Source organism: Sebastes fasciatus, chromosome 6 (assembly GCF_043250625.1).
Source record: "Sebastes fasciatus isolate fSebFas1 chromosome 6, fSebFas1.pri, whole genome shotgun sequence".
NCBI lineage: Eukaryota > Metazoa > Chordata > Actinopteri > Perciformes > Sebastidae > Sebastes > Sebastes fasciatus.
The window spans coordinates 21362530-21377820 of NC_133800.1; the positions used below are offsets into that span (position 1 = coordinate 21362530).

The window sequence follows — 15291 nt, forward strand, 5'->3', positions numbered from 1 at the left end:
TCAGCGGTATTCTGTGGATTTTTTTTTTACCTCTGATATCATCTGTCAAACAGAGAGAGAGATTACGAGGAGGTTACTTTACAAAAATCATTAGTGTGTATCAAGCTTCGTTCGGGTTCACTGTGACATTGACATTCACTTAACATGTCAGATAAAAGCCATGTAAGTGTCAGTGACGGTAAAACACGAGAGTGCCATCTGAATGCATAGCAGCTGAAGAATGTAGCAGATTTCACCTGTACCAAAGCCAAGGCGAGTCACTGCTGCGGACGCAGCACATTTGGGATTGTTTCCCTTTCATCTGTGCCAGGAGGGGTCAAGCCTAGAGGAAAGGCGCCGTGAGAAATTAGTTTCACTCTTAAAGGGATGTGTGCGAGCCTAACAGATTAAACTAGCACTGCAGCAATCCGTCCACACAGTCCTATCAGCAGAATCAGCCTGAGACTAGCAGCTCCATCTACTAGCTCTAATGCAGCAGAGCTTGCTGATTCTATGCTGATCTCTACTCTCCCCATTCACTCCCTCTGACACACTTTTCCTGCATGACCTTGGGATACGCCAGACGAGCTACAGTGTATGCATATTATGTGTGCGCACAAGAAACACACGCGCTCTTTCTTTCTCTTACCCAACCCATTGTGCTGATAGAATCCATTTCATCCACACCAACAATCTTTTCTCCACTGCAGCTCTTTGTCTTATTTGAACTGTGGTCAAGCAGTGTGAGCAGAGTGCTTTACCCTCTCTGCTGGCCCCGGACTCCCGGAGAGTGGCTCTATAGCAGTCCCAGTCACCCTACGGGGCCGCCATAGGCGCAGAAATAGGAAATCAATAAAGGCTCCCATGAATCAGCAGTCCTGGGTAGCTCTGTTCGGCCAATGTGCAACACCACGTGCCGCCCCACCTCTCCATTGTCTCTCTCCGTCTCTCAATCCAACATCTGGCACTGAAGAGAAAGGTCTAATAACACAGACAGGCCTACTGACTTCACAAAGCATTTATTTCCTGTCTGTCCAAGATGTCCAGGTTAATGGTTTAGCTCCTCATCGCCCTTTCCCATGTCGAGGCAAATAAGAGCTGAAGAGAGGTTTACTTGTGTTGGGAGGCGATTCATCAAGCTACATTACAGTACTTTCCTCAGTTGGGAGAGAAGCAGGATTAGAAGGCAGCAGGTCTCGTCCGTGGTGACCAGTGAGGTGGGATGGTGCCATCTAGCGGCCACAATCATTCTCATTCTTCAGAAGTCTAAGCATACATGCTTGTTGTATATGAATGTTATCCATAGTGTCTTACTGTAGCTTCAATTTTAGCATGGGTCAACCCAGTAGGAATCAAACTTGTAAATCAAGCGGTGATGCTTCCCTCAATAATCAGAACTGATTCGAAGTGTGATGTTTTACTTTGTAAGTGAACAAACAAAGAATATCTGATTGTTGTTGTTGTTGTTTATCCTCAGCTCTACCGGGCTTCTGCACTGTTTGAGACCATCCGCCATGAAGCCCAGCACAGCACGGACTATAAACTCTCCCTGTTTGACCTGCAAACCTCCTGCTACCAGGCACTCCAAAGGGTCCTTGTCAGCCTAGGTATGACACCCATAGATAGACACTTCTCATACCTTCACTCCTTCAGTTTGTTGAAAGATTAACTTTTAGCATTTAGCTGTTAATCAGCATTGATCTCCAAATACACACACAGGCCACCATGATGAGGCTCTGGCGGTGGCGGAGCGGGGTCGTACGCGAGCCTTCGCCGACCTCTTGGTGGAGAGGCAGACGGGCCAGCAGGAATCAGACCCCTACACCCCAGTGACAGTGGAGCACATCTTGGACACCGTCAACAGCCAGAGGGCCCTGGTGCTTTATTTCTCCATGGCGGCTGGTTACCTGTACAGCTGGCTGCTGGCTCCAGGAGCGGGTAAGGACCGACTCTGCTTGGGCTGCTGCTCAGGTTGTAAATTGTTTTTATTGGGGTGCTGAAATCCTATCATGTCTGTCCTCTTGTTATTGTTTTCTGCCATAAGACATTTTCTCCGTCAGCCACCATATGTGAACAATTAAATTTGGTGACTAGGTTTCAAATGTCCCCCTTTTTCTCAGGTAAAAGAAATGATACCATTTGGCCATATGGTCCCACTATGACTGGCCATTTTACACTTTAGCCAATAACTCCTGATTGTACTTGTTTTTCCTCACAGTTCTTTGTTCAACACATTTAAGCCACAGACTTTCTACAATTTTTACTATTTCTCTTTCGAAGTTGTTATATTCCCTGTGAAAAATTGCACGCAGCATGTATTCTTCTTGTAATACCCGCATTAACATATTCAAACAAATATAACACAATAGTTCCTTGGTGGACGCTAGATGCTAAAGCAAACAAACACAATGTAATTGCAGGGATGGACTGAAATATTTACTAAAATGTAACATATACTATAAATATATCGACATAAATAACGCTGATCTCTTCTGTGTTGAAGCAGCTTTCTTGTACATAGTTTTAAGCTGTAACAGCCACACAGGTGAAAGCACGTACACAAAAGTAAACACACAGACTTGCTTGTTCAAATCAAAGCGGATAAAAGGGCCTGAGGCTGTAGCTTGTTCTCAGCTGCGGGGGTAAGAAGGCCAGCTTTAACACCGAGCGGCAGTGCCACCTGCCACTCTGCTGTTAGGATTTGCCCCCCGCTTTGCCTCTCACCCCAGAAGGCATCTGCCAATGAACCATGCTAATTGAAAGTGACGCAGCCAAACAACATCGGCAACATCTTCGCACATGCCAACAGGAAAACGCTTTGCTGTTGCACCAAGACGAGACATAATTTCTCTGTCTCTTTTCATCCTGTCTCCTTTGTTTTTGTTTTCTTTGTTTGATTTTTTTGTGGTATTGCTATGCTTTTTTGCACTTCTTCATGTACTTCTCCATTTCTGACTCTTGTGTTGACACACCAAGTAACACCAACACAGAGGCAGAGGGATTAAGATGCAGCTTGTTTATATGACTCGTGAGATTCCAGTTTCACAAGGAGAATGTGCAAAGCTGTGGTTGAACTACAGTGCGTGTTGCGTGACTCCCGTGGCTGCCATACTGTTAGCTGTTCTTTGGCTCTCTTATGCTCTCTGAGAGGAAATGAGAGCCGTGACCCACGTCCCATGACGCCAAGCCTGAACATTTGATCAAATCCAGCTCCCAGGCGATCAGATGAACTTGACCCCCCAGCACTACTAGTCATACGGAGGGGAGGAACACTACAGGGACCAGTGGAGATCTTCAAAGTGCTGAATATTACCCTAGGCTAACAGGGAGCCACTTGCTCACTAATCGCCTGTCTGTCACTTCCTGGCATTCCCTGGCATCCAGCTGGCACACAAACATGGCCTGCTCTAAAGAGGCAATACAGCGGGCTACAAGGGTTCTAATTACTTCAGTAGTGTCACACTCTATAGACCTGGATCACATATACTGGTGTTCATTTTATTGCATTTAATACAAAATCTACATGCAAGCACACCCACTTATGCAGCACTGACACACACACAGCCTGTACTGCATCTCCCAGTGTGCTCGTCCCCGCCCCGCTCTGATGTTCCTGCTCGCAACTCAGCGGAGCTCTCATGGCGGGCAGCAGATGGCACAGGCAGCCTACTCTTATCTTTTATTGAACATTATTTGTTTTATTCATTTTGCTCAACAGATGCGCTACTGCACGTGGCCCCACTTACAGCTTCCAGTTGAAACCATCCAATATTCCCTCTTGTCGGGGAGCAAGTAATACACATGTATTACTTATTAAACTTTTCACTTCATGAACACCTGAAAGCAGCCGGTCATGTTTGCCCTCCCTTGTGTCTCCACAGGCATCCTGAAGTTTCATGAGGTGTATCTGGGCGAGGGCATGTCAGAAGTAGGGTCAGACTTCCAGGAGGGAAGCGGCGGCGGGGTGATCAGCGGCTCCTCACTGGAGCAGCACATCGCCAGCGCCCGCGAGGCTCTGGGAGTAGAGTCTTATTACAGCAGGTGAGATGTTTACAGCTATCACAATGAAATGCAAATTGTTCTGTCTGTTTGTTAGCTCATTATCTATATCATAACACACTTGTTTAGGAATAATTTGCTAGGATGTTTGCACGAGCCTGCTGCTGGTATCTAACAGGTCAAATCTCAAGTCTCATACGGTTGTAATGAGCGTTCTATCATCTGCTCCATGCCATCCGGTCTGATTAAATCACTGCATAGCTATATCTAAGGAATTCAAAGCATGTACTGTATCATTATCACTCCTTTATTTATTAGCATACAGTATCAGTATTAGTGTTGTCACTATACTGGACTATACTATATACCATTTTCGATAAATATAAAAAACATTGAAGGGCTAACATTTTTTATTAAAAGATAAATATAACAAGTTAAATGCATCAATCTGGTGCACTTTGAGAGCAAAATTAAGAGGCTAGATCTATGAAGAACTTGCTCTCAGGTATTTTGAGGATGAGTCTCAAGTCAAGTCACAAGTCACTGCGTGTGCAACTTAAGTGCGACTCGAATCCAAGTTGCAGACTCGAGTCCCCATCTCTGGTATCTAATCTAAGTCTAAAGATTCCATTTTGCTGCTATCACTGATTTATATGAGCCGGCAGCCATTTAGTCTGTACCCTGTTCTTTGTTTTTGTTTTGTCCTGAGCAGGGATAGTAATTATGGCTGAGCAGACAAAGAAGAAAACACACCCACATACACTTTATTGACCAAAAAATGAAGGAAAGGCGCCACAGATCACAATGTTTGTCATCACAAACAAGTGTAAAACCAACATGACTTCTCATCAAAAATGTATCCCAAACAAAAACAAAGATCAACACTTTTTTCCACAGAGATTTCTGAGGAAGTGTTATTTTATCATTCAGAAAGTGTGTGTGAGTAAAAGAGTGTCATTCTGCCCCATTACACCCTGTGATGACAGGCCTCCACTACCTTCCTAAAGTACTCCTCTCTTTCTTCCTCCTGTGGGAATAAATGAGACGGAATAATGGCTCTTTGGATAGGCAGACTATTGAACCCGCCAAACAAACATCGAACCTGACAAGTGAAGGAATAGAGAATGGGGTTTCCTGAGAGTATAAGGAAGAATGGGAAGAAGAAGGTTAAGATGCGCTGGTAAAATCAATGGAGTAAAATTCAAAGAAGCAGAGGCTGGTGGTTAAAGACCAGAACAGACAACAGGGAACGTAGCCAGAGGGACTCTGCAGGAGGAGATGGAAAATGTGGCGAGATATATTGACAGCTAAAATCACACATTGACATCAGTGTGTGTCTACACACCGCATTTGGCGTTGCCGTCGTTCTCTAGTTGGTGTTTGATCCATAGAGCCCAGCTGGTCCGCCCAGTGCCAGCCTCCGCCACCCCAGCAGCCTGGCCCTCCTGCCCCATTACCAGCTCATTTACTACTCCAATGGGAAGCTGCACACACGCCACCGCGCCTGGATGGGCACAATATGGCACCACTTACCAGCCCATTCATTCTCCAGAGTGGAGAGAAAGGGAAATGAGTGGAGAGGGAACATGAATGGGATGGAGAAGAATGGGGGAGAGCATAATGTGTGTGTGAAAGGAAGGATGATATAGTGAGGGGAGGATGCAGCCTCTGTGACAGTACAAATCTATATATTAACAAATTGACTTTTTTCTATTACTATCATCTTTTAAAACTGCATTGTACTCTGCATTCAACATTTCTTCAGGCCACATAGGTCTGTCAGTATGTACACCCTGGGAGAATGAATCTCAAATGAGCCACATGGGTTGCATCCAAAATTCCATACTAACATGCTATTTATTTAGTAAGCTAAAACAGTATGTGAGATATTTTAGTATGTCCAAAATATTAGTATGAAACCGTGAATTGCATACTATTTTCGGTGAGATATTACAATATGCAACGCTGGAAACTATGGCGGCATAAATATCACACAATGCAATGCGCTAGTGAGGACAACGTTCATAACAGACGTTGACGGACAGCTCTGTAACATTGATCATTTTTCAATTTAACTGTAAGTATCAGAGTTCACTTTGCTAGTCGTAATACATATTTTAAATTAATTCCGACTTTGATTCTCACAAAACGTTGTTTTGGTCACACTAGGTTGGTACCGGTTACCATGGTTACATGTTTCCAACCGGCTAGGAGATCTCTCAGGAAGTGACGACGTAAATTATTGCTCAGTGCATCCGAAAAGATACATACTGCTGTTTATTCACACAAAAGTATGTTGAACGATAGTACACCTATTGGATATGTAGTGCATAGTATGCGATTCAGACGAAGCCAGGCTGCAAGGATTTAAAAAAAAAAAAATGGTAGTGGTGGTAGTGGGAGCATAAGATGATAAGAGATCCCATGGTGCAAGTTCACACTCAGCTACCATGAAAGCAAGAGGCTGACATAAGAGTTACATGATATGGGTGCATCAGAGGAGAGGTTGAGGCATGAAGGGAGAGATGGGTAGGGGGGAAGTGGTGGCGAGGTAGTGATTGTGGGGCGGGGGTGGTGGTTGACTCCCTACTGACTGGATCAGCATCACCAGCATTATAATGAAAGGATTTAACTCTGCTTATCATCATCAGGGTGTTGGACCAAGCCTGGGAAATTAGGCCAAGTGTGTGTGGGTTGAACAGTGTGTGTGTGTCGGGCAGATCAGGAGTATGTGTGTAGTTGACTTATCCGCAGAGAGACAATGTAAGTCTGTGTATTGTCTACTTCGCTGAAGGGCCTTTTTCTTGCCAACGTTTCATGTCTCTCACTCCATCTCTCTCTCTCTCTCTTCTCTTTCAGAGGGTGTTCGAGCAGCGAGACAGAGAGCGAGGCAGGAGATTTGTTGGACCAACAATTTGAGGAGCTCAACAACAAGCTTAACTCCGTCACCGATCCAACAGGCTTCCTGCGCATGGTGTCCAGAAACAACCTGTTCAACAGGTGGGTTGCAAATCACCTGGACGTTCCTACACTCGTACTGTGAGACAGCCTTCATCAACAAGCGCTACATAGACCCACTTTTCCACGCACACAGAAAAAGATTAAAAATATCTGCTTGGGTAAGGAGATTGGTGGGTATTGTGGCTCATCTGTGAAAGGAGTCTTTTCTCCATTGTTTAGCCAGCGCAGAGGCAGCATGTGAATCCTCCTTATTAAATAGACTGAGTAGAGCCAAGCTGCTAAAGCCCTTATCAACTGCCTACTCTGATGGGGCCTCATGTGTGTGTGTGTGTGTGTGCGTGCATGCCAGACACCGATGTGGTTTTAAGATGTTTGCCCTGCCTGTGTTTGTTTGCGGTGCAGATTTATGATTGTGGATATTTCAGTGTGGAGCCTGCCAGAGTGGCTCGCTCACAATATTATTCAACGATAAGATGCAAAGTATTCATTTACTTTGCGCTGATTGGTAATGTATACCAATAGAGCGCGTGTGTGCATGTATGTGTGTCTGGGTCATATTTCCCTGTCCTCGTCCACAGTTGAGCTGCTCTTTGATGAGAGGGTAATTCCAGCTTTAATTGAGTCTCGGTGCTCATTAAGCCCCTTTAATGGGCTGCCGGTAATAATCCGCTCATTCTTTTGGGCCTCAAAAAACTCTGAATTATAAAGCTCCTCGTGCTTGGGAGCCTATCGTCTATCACAGTGTTAAAGCAAGGGAAAATGAAGAAAACCTCATTGTCATTTCAAGTCATCCGTCCCGGGGTTTCATGTCAGATTATGAACATGTATGTGCTTCTCAAAGGCTTGCTTTGACTTCACATCCCCCTCCCCTAACATGTTAAGATTTAGGCTATTAGTGGTATGAATACCTCAGTATTTCCACAATTACTCATAATTAAGAGAAAGGATAAAAAATTATAATGAATTCTAAATTGAATGACATTTAAATCAAAATAGGTACAATATACTCACATTAAAAGATCAGTGCTTCTTGGTGTCTTCATTTGGTATTATCATCGATTGCCCTATTTCAACACGGAGATCTAATCTCCACCGGGGAGCTTGGAAGGATTACTATGGGAAGGTGATAATGAAAGTCTTCTCGTGTCTAATCCTCTCACTGTGTAATTGAATACGTTTTTATGCACATTGATGGCATAATGAGATTGTTTGAGGATCTCGATGAAGTTGTCAGTAAAGAAGCAGTAAGCGCTGATAGAGCAGGACGCCTGCATCAAAAGATCCGAGCGGCCGTTAGCAATAATTTAGAAATTAGGTCAGTAAAAAAAGCTTAATGTGCGTGTAATAGAGGCCAACTTGTCTACCCTTGTATCACCTCTAAGATCACACTTCAACACGTCTTTCAACTGGAGCCCAAAATAGGCAGTCGCTGAATGCAATCTGCAGTCTTTTCTTTTCGCTGTTTCCCTCTACACTTGACACTCACCTTCTCCTGGCTTATCCCTCTCCTCCTCTCTCATTCTTCCTGTCAGGCTAACAAACGATTGTTTGCTTTCCCATGGAGGCTCATGCCAAGGCCTGGGAGAGAGAGAGACAGAGTGTTGGGAGGCTGGAGAGAAGCCAGTGGCCGGGGGCTACCAGAAGGACAGGATAGATGTCTGTTGGCTGGGGCCCTTAGGAAACTCTGGCTGGTGGAACAGATGGAGAGTAGTGACAAGTGCGACCGTAAAGCTCGGCCCTGTGTGCCTACAGCACCAAAGGCTCCTAACCCCGCAGCCACCATTAGCACAGTTCTCAGTATGTTGTGTGTCTCTGCCTGAGCGGGGAGCCGTCACCCCTGTCACACAGCAGACACGTCTCAAACGCACACCTTATTTCTGTTAGTACTGCAAAATACTCATTGGCAGTGCATCACATTCTCATCTTTCATTAACTGGAAGCTCTGAGTGTCGATTGCATGCAGAGAAGGTCCCTGTTAAGATGGGATGAGCCCCGCTCTCCGACTCCTCCGGTTGGGATTCTGGCAAGCTCCTTCATGTTTCTGTAAGCGCTAGACTACCACAGTGCAATACTGCCATCTAGTGGAGCGTTTCATATTGGCATCATATTCCCAGTGGTATTGCTTCCTGTCATGTGAAATTATATATGCGTGTTCGCAGAGGGATTACAGCACATCACAATGGAGATCCAGTGTGGCCTGCCTTCATCAGTGTGATTTAGATCTGACAGGGAGCATGTTAGATAGGCCTCTGTGATAGAGAGAGTTCTTCTGCTGCAGCTTTGTACTGCTACCACACACAAACTCAGAAGTTTGTGTCTTGCTAGAGCCGCATCTGATGTAACACTATGCAGCAAGTTAGACATAGAGCCATGTTCCCAACTCATATGCAAGGCTCATTGAACGCAGCAGGGTGGTTTGTATGTAGGATTTTTAAATTGCATAGTCTTATTACAGCCTATGCATGTTTTTTACAATGGAGACTTTAATTATTACACAGTATTTTCAATTACAAACCCTCTGTTGACCTTAAGGTTACAAAAGCATCTGTCGTTTTTGTCGGACTAAATGTGCATTGTTCAACTTTTTTATGTAGAATAATATCAGATAAGACCTGATACCGGTATTGACTCAAGGACACTCCTGGGGACTAAAGCATTATGATATCTTGAATATCTGGAGAACGGGAAGGTAATTTTGTAACTTAAAGAAAACAGAAAAAAAAAGATGTTATCCATGCATATGCAGGAGCTTGAACTGTAAATGCAAGATGCCTTTAACTGCCTTGGGGTTGCAGCATAAAAGCATGAGGTACAAAATAAAAACAGCATTCCTCTGTGTTGTGTTTGTGCAGGAGTTGCCAGAGTATGACCAGCCTGTTCAGTAACACCATGTCACCTGCCAAAGATGGCAACTCTTCCCTGCCTCGCCGCTCCAGCAACCTCGGAAAGCCTCCGCTACGGGCACTTTATGATTTGCTCATTGCACCTATGGAGGGGGTGAGTGCTGCCTCTACGGGTCATCGCCTGCCTGTTGGTGTAGTAGTTGTGTGGTAGAGAGAAGAGCATAAGAGAGAATGCAATTATATCATACTAATCCTTTTGTCTGACAGGGCTTGATGCACTCCAGTGGGCCAGTTGGCAGACACAGACAACTGGTGATGGTGCTGGAGGGAGAACTGTACCTCATTCCCTTCGCCCTGCTAAAAGGAAGCTCTTCTAATGAATACCTGTATGAACGCTTCAGCCTCATCGCTGTTCCCTCCATCCACGGCCTTGGATCCAGTGCAAAGGTTGACCTTCTCATTCAGATTACTGAAAAATAATGCAATACTTCAATTTGAAACTCCTTTAAAAACTGATGAGGACTTTTAATGGCCACAAATTCTACTTTGAAGTCATCTTTAACAAAATACTGAACTACTGTTGTTAGATTTTAGATGTAACCTTTGTTGTTGTGCTCCTAGGCTCACTCCCGGCGCCCTGGACCAGCTCCCTGTGGTGGTGTCTCAATGGCAGCAGTGGTGGGGAACCCCAGACTCCCCTCACCTGTGATGGACCGCTGGCTGTGGGGACCCATGCCCTCTGCAGAGGAGGAGGCCTTGATGGTGGCGGAGCTGCTGGGTTGCCAACCCCTGGCCGGCCCTGCCGCCACCAAGGAAAGGGTGATGAGTGCCCTCACACAGGCCGAATGCGCCCACTTTGCAACCCACATTTCCTGGAAATTGGCAGCCCTGGTGCTCACCCCAAACCCGGAGAGCGTGCCTGGTGGGGCAAGTGCCAGTGTGGGAGTGGGAACAGTGGGGAGAGGTACAGGGGGGAGGAGAGGCAGCAGCGGTCGAGGCAGGAAGGGATCCATTGGAAGCGGTTACACCATCCCAGAGTCTCTCCACATGCAGGATGACAGCAGCGACGTGGAGAGCATCACTGACAGTCCGCCCCTGCAGGAGTTCCTGCTTACAGCTGCAGATATATTGGACCTGAGGTTGCCTGTCAAGCTGGTGGTGCTGGGGTAGGTTGGCTGGTTCAGGGAGACACATTTAAATAGTGGTCTTTATGTTTTAGGTTCAGGCATTTTAAATTCTATGGCATTAATTAGGTTATTTTATGTCTAAAACTATGATCAAATTAGTCACACTGTAAATGTGAATTGAGGATTGATTTACAGACATGAAAAGCGTTATGTACAATGAAGTACTAAAACAGAGATTGTATAATGTTACTGATGAGAATGGGATAGAATAGCCTAGAAAGATAATAAAAGCAAATAATGCTTGAAATATTGCTATTAAATGTTTTATAGCTTTCTAATTCAATTATTCGCTTGTGTGTCATTTTGGCTACAGGTCGTACCAGGAGTCCAGCAGCAAAGTGACGGCAGACGGTGTCGTGGGGTTGACCAGGGCCTTCCTGGCCGCTGGGGCTCAGTGCACCCTCGTGTCCTTGTGGCCTGTCCCCGTCGCGGCCTCCAAAGTTTTTGTCCACGCCTTCTACACTGCCCTGCTGAACGGGACCAAGGCTAGCGCAGCGCTGGCCGACGCCATGAAGACAGTCCAGAGCAGCAAGCAGTACTCGCACCCCTCCAACTGGGCAGGTTAGAGATGCTGTTCACTTGTGTGTTAATTCTACATTCACGTAATAAAAAGAGATGACCTTGTAACGGAGCTCTCTTTATTGCATGTTTTCTCTGTCCAGGATACATGCTGATTGGCAACGATGTGAAGCTTAACAGCCCATCATCCCTCATCGGCCAAGCTTTGGCAGAGATTCTACAGTATCCAGATCGAGCGCGTGATGCTCTGAGAGTTTTACTCCACCTGGTGAGACATGGACACACACACACACACACACACACACACACACATACACACACACAAGGACTTACTATAGAAAGTATCACAACCAAAAATACTGATGCTGCACTTCCCCGGTACTTGCAGGTGGAGAAGTCTCTCCAGAGGATACAGAACGGCCAGCGTAACTCCATGTATACATCTCAGCAAAGTGTGGAGAACAAAGTAGGAGGTGTCCCTGGCTGGCAGGCCCTGCTGACAGCTGTGGGCTTCCGTCTCGACTCTGTGGGCACCGGTATGCCCTCTGCAGTCTTCTTTCCCACTGCTGATCCAGGAGACAGGCTCCAGCAGTGCAGCACCACTTTACAATCACTACTGGGTATGCACCTGAGACGAGGCTCTACACAGTCTAATAAGATTCAGAATCTGTCCAGTGTTTTACTGATATGGTGTTTTTGTATTTATTTGATTTCCTTTAACATTGTTTTCCACATACACCATAGCGAGTCCTCATATCACTCCACAGATCACCTGTTTAGTCATAGTGCTCCTTAGTTTGGGTTATAAAGGACGTGCCTTGTGTATGAATAATGAGGAACTTTCTTTGATCCTGTCCCTCAGGTCTGCCGCCGCCAGCTCTCCAGGCTTTGTGCAAACTCATCACAGCTTCAGAGGCAGGAGAGCAGCTCATCAATCGGGTAGGCCCCTGCAGATACTGAATTTTCTGAATCTAATGCACAAGTTAGAAATTGGTCTTTGGCTCAAAACGACAAACACCAATGCTGTTATTCAGTGTTAAGAGCTATTGAGACAGTCCCTCTCACTTTCTCTCAAACTTTAGTAGTACCATGCAGTTCTTGCTGGAAGAGAATGGGCCTCATGCAGCAACATTTACTTAGATTTCTCTCATATTTTCTCAACATTTTCTGTTAAGAGAAAAAATAAGAGTCAACTTCCAGATGCACCAAACGTTCCTGACCATCTAACCCTCTTACCAGGTGTGATGAATAATGAATGATCATAATAAATTGGAGCCGTGTGGCCGATGGTTTATTATTAGCATAGGTAACGCACCCTAAATACTACATAAGGGCAGGTGTTGTGCCGTGTGCAAATACTCTGGCACATGCACCAGAATAGGATGTAAGAAGAAGAAGTGAAATTGAGATGCTGTTAAATAAACTTAAACAAAGTAAATATGATTTTCAAGAGCGTCAGTACTGGCATTAGAGGAAAATTGGGATCAAAGGACCAATAATATTTCTTTAGCCCATAAATTTAATAATCCAACCATTGTAATTACTCTTAAACATTACAAGTTACAAGTTACAAGTTCAACTTTATTGTAATTTTTCCACATACAAAGTACACGGTTAAAACGAAATGTCATTGCTCACGGACCAAGGTGCAAACACAGACATACAAAAACAGTCACAAACATAACATTGAACAAAGTGCGATGGTGCAGCACAATAAAAAGTGGACGACAGGATATTAACAGAGTAAAGCAGTATAAAAGGAATCAGGTCTTTAAAAGTGCTATATATAAAAAACGAATAAAACATATAACAATCAAAATGTTATTATATGATATTAATGTGTTTTTTAATGTTCCTCATGTTTCTTTGCATTGGACAAACAATTTGTGGACTGAGAAAACCAGATGTTTTTTCTTATCTTGGTAAGAGGGCTCTCGACCACTCGTACAATGTTTTCTTACCTAAGAGAAGAGCAACAATAAGAAAACACTGGTGAATCCAAGAAATCACTGAGTACTAACAAAATAAGAACAAATTGTGGATACGAACAAAAAAATATGTGGAAATTTGTTCTTATATTGCTTCCTGCATGAGGCCCAATATCAGGGATATATCATTGCGTAACTTGGTTATGTCAGGATTGGATACACATTAACATACTAGCAACTCAAGCTGCAGCTTAATCTGCATTGAAATGCAGCATGGAAGCCTAACTAGCAGTCCTTCAAGTACAAAGTCTTAACTACAATCTGAGTCCTGTTCTCGAGCTTGTGACACCAGAGAATTAATCCTACGCCTTTATCCCTCTTTACGTGTAACACGTGGCTATCACATGCTTTAAGTGAAAGTCCAGTTAGTTGGGGATTAGTTTTTGTTTTCTGGTCTCAATGCAAAGAACATGGAACAAGTTCAGCTTAATCTATGTATGTTGATTGCATCAAACTATTAAACACCTCTGTTACTTGTTGCTGTTATCCTTCTTGTTGACCTGAACCCTTGTAACCTTTGTGAATGGCCTGTGTGCATGCAATTAAAAGCCTATTCTCTCTCCCCTGCCCTAACGTGCGGTCTGAAGGCTGTTAAAAATATGGTGGCGATGGTAAGTGTGCCTTCACCTACCTGCTCTCCATCCCATTCTACCCTTTTCCTCCACTCTCCACTTTCTGCCCTGCTAAACTTTCTACAAACTACCTTCTTGCGTAGAAGCTGCATGACAATTTAATGATCAGTTTTGCTGTTTTCATGCCGTTTAGCATTTGCATGCATGTAGTGTAGCCGAGCAAACATTTACTGTGTTCATAATGTTTTCATTGCTGGTTCCCCTGCAGTCAGATCTTAGGGATTTTGAGTATTAAAGGATTTACAACCCAGGTTCATTACAGGTCAGAGGTTTCAGGGTGCTAGAAGGGATAAAGCTATGATGTAAAAAACAAACCTCTCATAATTATGAAGTGAGCAGACGAGGCATGTTTCTACTTTCGGCACAGTTAGGTCAGGTTGACAAAGGTGTCTCTGTCCCGAGCCAAGTAATCCCCTAACAAAACAGGCCAGTGTGCTCCCAGGGCACTTGTAAACCCCCATAAAGCTGATACCCTTTCAGCTCTGCTTCCCTACAGATGTTCTGTAGCCCTGAGTACTCATGCATACGACTCAATATCTACTCCAGAAAATATGTTTACATTAGTTCCACAATAAGATGTGGCTGTCATTATATTAGATAGATAAAAAGGCAATATTCATTGAGAGCATGGAACTATATAACTTAATAGTTGGATGATTTAAGGTCTTGATAGAATAGAAATTGTTTGATCACACAAATTAATTTACCCATTAATCACATCTCCAGTAGAATTCACCAGTTTATTGTAATATTGTACTCATTCCTAACCGCTCCATGCGTCTTTTCCCTTCTTGTCTTCTCCCCTTTGTCTTCTCCAGCTCCACCAGGTGCTAGTCCAACTCCAGACAGGAGAGAAAGAACAGGATTTCTCCCTCCTGCCCATTCAGGTGTCCATCAGTGTGCAGCTATGGAGACTGCCAGGATGCCATGAATTTCTGGCTGCTCTCGGTGAGTCAACTGTTGCCTTAGAAAACTGTCGGTTCCTGCCCATCATGCATCCGTGTGTCCCTGTGGATTCACAGACACATTGTCAAATGTGTAAGTTACAACTGTGGTGCTCTTGTGTGTGTGCAGGATTTGACTTATGTGAAGTAGGCCAAGAAGAAGTGGTGCTGAAGACAGGCAAGCTAGCCAACCGTCGCACCTTGCACTTTGCGCTCCAGTCTCTGCTGGCGCTGTTTGG

The 15291-nt window shown here is 44.5% G+C and overlaps 1 protein-coding gene across 3 annotated transcripts in view; it reads left to right on the forward strand.

Moving 5' to 3' along the window:
* The window catches only part of LOC141769367 (tetratricopeptide repeat protein 28-like), a 176040-nt gene that overhangs the window by 158249 nt on the left and 2500 nt on the right, over positions 1 to 15291 (forward strand). For 2 of the 3 annotated variants that reach the window (XM_074638348.1, XM_074638350.1), the window contains 14 exons: positions 1457 to 1586; positions 1699 to 1917; positions 3861 to 4020; positions 6838 to 6978; positions 9792 to 9936; positions 10050 to 10229; positions 10404 to 10948; positions 11283 to 11530; positions 11632 to 11756; positions 11877 to 12108; positions 12351 to 12427; positions 14064 to 14087; positions 14927 to 15056; positions 15183 to 15290. In XM_074638348.1, coding sequence (XP_074494449.1) covers positions 1457 to 1586; positions 1699 to 1917; positions 3861 to 4020; positions 6838 to 6978; positions 9792 to 9936; positions 10050 to 10229; positions 10404 to 10948; positions 11283 to 11530; positions 11632 to 11756; positions 11877 to 12108; positions 12351 to 12427; positions 14064 to 14087; positions 14927 to 15056; positions 15183 to 15290 — 2464 coding nt within the window. The remainder of the gene's footprint in view (positions 1 to 1456; positions 1587 to 1698; positions 1918 to 3860; positions 4021 to 6837; positions 6979 to 9791; positions 9937 to 10049; positions 10230 to 10403; positions 10949 to 11282; positions 11531 to 11631; positions 11757 to 11876; positions 12109 to 12350; positions 12428 to 14063; positions 14088 to 14926; positions 15057 to 15182; position 15291) is intronic. The other variant, XM_074638349.1, reaches the window with a different exon arrangement.